The 7537-nt window shown below is 38.1% G+C and overlaps 1 protein-coding gene across 3 annotated transcripts in view; it reads right to left on the reverse strand.

Moving 5' to 3' along the window:
- LOC108138077 (calcium/calmodulin-dependent 3',5'-cyclic nucleotide phosphodiesterase 1) overlaps positions 1-5451 on the reverse strand; it is a 91257-nt gene extending 85806 nt beyond the window's left edge. Inside the window, exon 1 of one of the 3 annotated variants that reach the window (XM_017260058.2) lies at positions 4974-5451. In XM_017260058.2, the coding sequence (XP_017115547.1) occupies positions 4974-5331 (358 nt within the window). In that variant the 5' untranslated portion in view covers positions 5332-5451. The remainder of the gene's footprint in view (positions 1-4973) is intronic. The other 2 variants (XM_017260059.2, XM_017260063.2) reach the window with 2 other exon arrangements.
- Positions 5452-7537: the final 2086 nt, after the last annotated feature.

A 7537-nucleotide genomic window follows, 5' to 3' on the forward strand; every position in this document is an offset into this window, starting at 1 on the left:
AATAGTTGGCGCACTTATCGTTGTCATTTTGTTAAAAAAGTAGTAGTAAATGTTTTCAAAACACAATTTATCTCATTCTCAAAATTGTAATATTATTTTTATTGTTATTTTATACATATTTTCAGACTACGATTCTTATAATCTATAAAAAATATTTTGATAAATTAACTTCCCAGTTTTCATTGGTGGTATAACTATGTCAACTCAATGAAAAATACTATACAGCCAAGAAATCGTTAAATATTAATTTTGTTTTCCTCAGATTTCTTCTTTTTAGTACTGCAATTTAACAGCATTTTTATGTCACGGCTTAGACAAGCTTAGAATGGCATTAAGACTTCGACAGACAATCTTCCGAAAGTCCTGTATACCCCTGCATCTTTTATTTGACTTGGTGCAAAAACGTTTTTGCCAAAATATGCCCGCAAACCTCAACAGAATTTTCAGACAGGCGGTGTTGGAGTTAGTGGCGAATCCACTTGTTCACTCTTCACCCGAAAAATAAAACCAACATTTACAACCAAATAATGTATGGCTGTGCGTGGGTCCTAAAGGCTGGGTTCTGCTTGGTTCGGTTTGGTTTGGTTTGGTTTGGTTGGGGAGTTCTCATCGCCTGCTGGTGGCAGTCGGTGGCAGGGCATAAAATCAATGTTACCAGCAACAACAGCATTGGCAGGAAGAGTGGTAAAAACGGGAAAAATAGGACGAACAGGATGGGGAGCAGCGACATCTTGTCAGGGCCGTCACCTCGATGCCTAAGGAATGTTTTCCGCCCACAAGCCGTCTTGTTTCCTTGTTTTCCTACAAAGGCCCCTCCCTGGCCCACAAGCAGTTTAAATTTATAAGCGCTAATATTGTCAAAGCGTAACGCAACAAAGAATTCCACTCGGAGTCCCTCCGTCGGATCAGCATTTTGCATTGTTATCCACGGCATGCTGCCACAGCAGACAGCTTTTGTCGAGGGAACATAAATTAAATGGCCAAGGCAATAAAAACCAAATCAATTTGAGCGTGAAATCGATTTTCATTTTTCTCCCACTCGCTTGTTGCTCGCCGTAAGGATTGCCAGGATGGCCAGGATGGCCAGGACTGCCAGGACCTTCGGCGCAAATCGATAAATTCTCGATTGCAACAGGTACGACTGGCCGGTGGAAAGCACCTAAATCAACGACTCTGTCATGGTAATGGCGCTGGTCATGCCCGATCCAAGCCCAATCGCACCATCGTTTACTGCCTTGATTAATGTCGCTCTGCAGAATGGATCGGCGGATGAAAGGTGTGCAATGGAATGTGCACTGCATAGGGATTGGATTTGTGCTTTATCCCTTGTCCTTTTTGTTGTTGCTTTAAACTGCAATCAAGGTGCAGAAAGTCCTCGATTCGATTACCTGTACGGTGTCCTTGATTGTGCAATACCATTGGGTTACAACGTAACGAAAGGAATCATTAAATGGACAGACCACACTCAAAGTGTACAAATTGTACAATTTTAACAGAATAATAAAAAGAAGGTAATATACCAAAGAACAAAAACTTTTAACAAAATCTTAATATTTAGGTACGCCTAAAGAACAATGATTAATATAAATAATTAAAAAATTGACTTGAAAATCTTTTTAAAATATGAAAAATGTGTATATGGAAAAACTTTATTTAGGAAGTCTCTTCTAATTATAATAAATTCAAAATTTGGAATACTTTTGGAAAAATACTACAATATAATTACATGTTCTCAAACTCTTTAAATTCGATCTTCCCTTAAGTGAATTGATAAAGTAAATATTAAAGATAGCTGACCCAGTTGATGACGGTTTTACTGAATCATTTTAAATTTAAAATTAATTTTCAAAAATTTTAAGGAAGCCAATTCCTATCACACGCGACAAAGGAAAGCAAACTTAAATCGTCGCCTAACTGGGAAATCTCCGTTGTCATTATTTTTAATTTGCGCATCTGTGACATCAGTCAGCCAGGAGGCCAGCTGCAGGACCTGAGCTTAGACCACCGCCCAGGACCTCTGGTTGCAGGCTGGCCTGCTTTTCCCACACTCACAGCGTTGACAAAGCAATTTCCGCCGACTACAAAGTACACAAGAAGACATCGACGACGCACAGTGCAGCAGTACGGAGAAAATCGTTGGAAAAACCCAATTTGTTATAAACGCTTAAAAAATATGGTTTATCCTCACGGTTACGAATCGCCGCCTTTCTGTTTCTATTGATTTTTGTATTTATTCAGTGTTAAATACAGTGTTAATTTAGATTGATAAGTTTTTATGTATTCACTACTTTTCAATTATGATAAAAACAAAAAAATTACAATAAGTTAATTAATTGACTTTTTAAACTAGTTTTTAAAATTTAAATTATTTTATATGTAACAAATTCAAGCTTGCAACTTAATTTGCTAAAGAAAATTTAAAAAAACGTTTAGAAAAATGTATAATATTTGTTGTTTAATAAATTAAAAAAATCCCAAAATAATATATAAAATTGAAATAAAATTAAGACACTGTGCGCCGAGTGAAATAAAACGAAGGAACAGGGGTGAGTCGAGGTGCAAGGACGCAGGATTGTGTTCTAAGTTGGGCAGTGCTTCCTGTCAGTTGCATTGGCTGCTCACTTGTGTGTCAGCTTCCGCCACTGCCACTTGTGCATACATAATCAACAATTAAAGATTAAAACGCCACAGAGAAAGTTGGGCCTGCAGGCAGGCTTATTAATAAAAGGGTCCGAAGAGTGGCGCACATGCTGCCAAGTTGGCCGGACTTGGGAATTCTTCAGCTTTCTTTAGCTGTCCCACTGGTGACACTCTTAATTGCATTACGCCCTGTGGAAATTGCAAAGGATGCAGCCGAGTCCCCGCACTCCCTCCCCCTTGCATTTTCAAGTTTTAATTGATGACACACAGCTGAGGCTGAGGATGAGGCATTGTAATCAAGGATATTTCCAAGCAATTTCCTTTGAGAGTTGCACTGATTGTCTGACCATAAATAAAACCAGGCTGACATCATTAAAAAATGCTAAGTGGATCGTGTGACGTCGACACAGATACATCGATGAAACAACAGATACATTTCATTAACACGTCACGGCCTCAATTAAAAAAATATTTACGTCTGCTCGCAATTTATTTTCCATTTGGCAACACAGAGTGTCAGTTCGATATCAAACGATTTGCATATCGCAGATGATTTCACGGAGATTTTTGGGACATAAACACCCACGCACACCCATGTAGAATTCGAAAGAAATCCTCTTCAGTCAGCAAAATCTGTTTACATATTTACCTTCTGGGACTTGGCAGGATTCAAAGTTGCGTGCCATATCAAAATTGTCTTCTTGGCATTTCACTGGAGAAAGTGGGACACAGGGTTGGGACAGTAAGACACACTTAACACCTCGGCACGTGAGTTTCCAATTTCGGCGACAATCGCTATGCCAACACACGTCTGCCCAGGTAAAGCATCGAATTTAATTGAACAAAAAATGCTGCGAGAGCAGTCGTTCAATCAATATTTGCCCTCATGTGTTGTTTTTGGCGAATTTAACTAAAAGCTTCAATTTAGTGAGAGGCTATGAATTAACTTGATTGAAGAAATACAAATTCGTTTATTATATTTCAATTATCATGGGGTAAAATGTCAAAATAATTAATTCTTTTGCTATTTATTTCTTAAATTAAATAAAACATAAATTAAAAGTGTTTTGCTGAAAATCCATTTAACTTTGGGTAATAAAAGATTTTAGAAGCTAAGAATTTCTACATTAAAAGATTACTGTTTCCATTTAAACACTTTTCAGAAATTTTGTTTTATAACGTCAAGGTACAACAAAAACCCTGTGTGTAGAGAAAACATGATAATTTCCTAAGATATTAGACAAATTATTTATCAACAAAGTTTCGTTGCATTTTTTCGAAATTTCAATAACCATTATTTGCTGTAAAATTAATGAGGTGCTTGCAATTTTCCCTTATTTTCGCTGCTCATGCTAGGGGCTATAACCAGCTTATTAAATTGCAATCAATCTTACGCTGGAACACGACGCACAAGTCGAAGAAGCGTCATCGTCTATTCACATTGAATTACCAATTTCACGGACTTGGCTGTGCTGTGGCTGCGGCGAATCGATAAGGAAAACGAAAACAAAATCGAACGAGGGCGAAGGAAACACCTGGCCAATGTCAATCGATGACCTTGCACACAATGCCAGAAGTGCAGCGAGGGGACAAAATGTGGTTGGCTCGTAAAACAATGGACGAAATGCCGAAATAACACATTTGCTATTCTACACAGACACTTGTTGACCTCGTAATTGCTTTTGTTATTCCACCTTTGATGCACACCGGTAAACAAAGGAATTTCATTTTCATTTCGGACTTAACTTTGTTAGTTTTGACAAAGGACTTGTTTATAAAATGCTTTAAACTTTTTATTTCAAAACCTTTAGGAAAAGTAAAGTTATACAAAACAGTAACTGAATAAGTTAGAATACCATCCAAACATTTTTGCAGCCAATAACTAAGTTTTATCTGAACTGTCAGAAAATAAAAGTTGAGAAAGCCACTTCACTTTTACAACTTGAAACATTACTTATTTAAATCTCATAATTGTTTGTTTTGTTATTACATTTTCATTGTGCTCAGGTAAACCGGAGATTTATTTCCATTGCAAAAAGCTAAATGGTTATTATTTAAGTTAGATCATAATTTGCCCGACATTCGAAAAGTCTCTAAAGTTTTTTTTTTTTATATAATTCAATTGGTTTTTAAAACCAATAATAGTTTTTTTTTTAATATTCAGATAACGAAAAAACAAAAGGATCACATGAAAATTCGTAATAAAACCCTTTTTGAGTAGGGACATCCTATGAATAAATGATGGAGGTGCAGAAAACCTTTATTAAACTAACTCTAATTCACTTTTACAGAAAGGAATACGATTTTATCCGAAGGCAAAGTTGTTAACTTACCTATTGTATAGGTGGCACCATCCACCGTGAATGTGGCCGCTTTGCATTTGTTGAAGAACCGCGAGGCGAAATCCAAAGCTGAATTTTTCAGGCTCGACGATACCCGGCGGATGGGTGAATCGGGACAGGAACTGGGGGACACCTGCTGCTGCAACAGCTGCTGGGGCGCCACCACCCCGCTGGCCACGGTGTTGTCCGAGGTCAGTCGTGCCGTCAGCACTGCTGGTGCCACCGGAGTGGATCCTGGCGCAGAAGCAGGAGTAGGAACAGGAACAGGAACAGGACCTCGGCTCATAACAGGTGTGGCAGTTCCGGGGGCCAAACGGCGTGGCGCATTCGACAGATTTAAATTGGACATTGTGTGCACACTCGCGCGTCTCGTTTCCCTTTTGCTATGTCGATTTTTCCTCCGGCCCAGGTCACTTGATAACACTCATTTTGCTGGACACTGAACAAAGGTCAGGGTATCAATTAGGCACCTGCTCATTCGAACAAAATTGTTATAGGAGAGTTATGACCATTGCCAAGCCAATTTGTTGCAATTAACGTTTGGAAATTGAAAGGCAAGCAAAAATTCGTTTGCCTTGGACGAGGATTGCAAGCGAACTTCTGGGTCGCAAGTAAACTTTGAAAAAATAAACCAACTTTATGGGAGATTAGAGAAATTTGTCCTTAAGCCCTGTTTTGAAATATATATCAAAAATGTATTCCAATAAAATGTAACATAATTATATTTCTTATGAACGTATTGAATTAAAAAAAAAGTAGGTAAAATAAAATAAGTTGCAGTTCTATTAAAGTGTTTGTGACGTTCAATGAGATTATTTTCATAAATTACAATTGTTATTTGAGAAGTTGAACACTTTCTGTTTTCTCAACAGGAAATATTTGTGGAGTCGCCGCAGGCATGCCAACAAAACCCAATTTCAATTTGAAACATTTAATTGAGCAATAAAAAAACTTCCGAATGTCTCATTACCAAAGTTAATTTAAATTTCGAAAATATTTTTCCGTAACCGCAATTCAGCAATGGTTATCTGTGTGTGTGGGAATGTGTGTTAATGCTTCTGTGGGCGGACCAACAATAGATCTGTATCAATTTATTGGCCAACCCTCTTGGCTGTAGTTGTGCCACAGTTTCAATTTGCTTTCACCCAAAATTTTAGCAACATTGCAATTACAACTGTGAGTGTGCGAAAAGCAAAATCCTGCAAAATGAGTGTCCACACACAAACCTGTGTCGAGTGCCACCGAAAGGCAAGCAAAGCGGCAACGATGATGATCAACGATAATGCTGATGGAGATGATGATTGCAGTCAATAAAATGGGAATTACCCAGGCTGAACCGACGTTTTGCTGGGTGGCATGTGGCACAGGTTAAACGTACGTCGAGAGGGGTTAAATGGGGTTCGGGGGAATTGCCGGTGCTTCGGCATTGAGTTGATGACTTTGCCGCTGTCTGTCTGTCTCTGGCATATTTCTGGCCCTCTAAAATGCGACGAATTAAAGTAAATTGCTTGGAAATAATCACATCCAGTGCGGCACCCACACAAGCCTAGATACGCACAGACACTAGTACACACCCACACACACACACACAGGCAAAGCGAGGCAGAAACAGGCAAAACCGCCAGACAATGAGTGGATGGCTTTCTGCGGCTACATTGCCCACCGCCTATCAGCCAGCGTTTTGTGATAATGGCATTCAAATGTATACATTAGAGGTTTTGCTGTTTTCCCGCTTATCGTGCTACGGAAAAGGCGCCGGGAATTGCCACATCAAATGCCATAAAAAAAAAAAAAAAAAACAAGAAACCAGAGACAAACAATGGTAATAAAAATAAATTCAAAAGCAGATGGGTGACTATCCATGAAATGTGCGTTGCTAATGACAGATTACCGGAATAATTCTCTACACTTAAGCTCTTTTCAAAGGATTTTAATCCGCCAAACAGTGGTTAAACTTTCAGCAGCGCACAAATTATAATCCACATAGAAAACCACTCAACTTTCTGTTCCGCTTTTATCACTTTGTCTGCCTGCCTTCAATTGCGTTATCATTTTTGCTTCTCATTCATTTACGTGGGGGAAAGGATGAAGAAATTATAATATTACTCAGCTATTTAGATGCTTCTGGTCTTATTATCGGTCTCATTCGCGTGTCTGCCTTTGTTTATGGTGTGTCAACACCCTGAAAGATGGACTCAATGACTCGATTCCGGCAAAAGATAACCGTGAGACTTGGATTATGGATATTTCTGGCCGTATGTTTTATGTTATATTTCAATACACGGAACAAAATGCTATCAACTGCCAATGCAAGCTAAATAAGATTAATAAAGAAAATTGTTAGTCTTAATTTGTTTTTAAATTTAATAAATTCACATTTTTTATGAATATAGTTTATGTATATTTTTTTGGTAATGTTTATTTTTTGGATACAGTGAATTGGAGTTAAATATTCAAAATCTATGCAAAAGAATGTTAATTATTTTGTGTGCCAGTGACAAGTTATAGTTGTGTGTTTTCCAGCGCATTCACTTAATTTTTTGTTCGCTGGGCCA

Source organism: Drosophila elegans, unplaced genomic scaffold, assembly GCF_018152505.1.
Source record: "Drosophila elegans isolate 14027-0461.03 unplaced genomic scaffold, ASM1815250v1 contig_814, whole genome shotgun sequence".
Lineage (NCBI taxonomy): Eukaryota > Metazoa > Arthropoda > Insecta > Diptera > Drosophilidae > Drosophila > Drosophila elegans.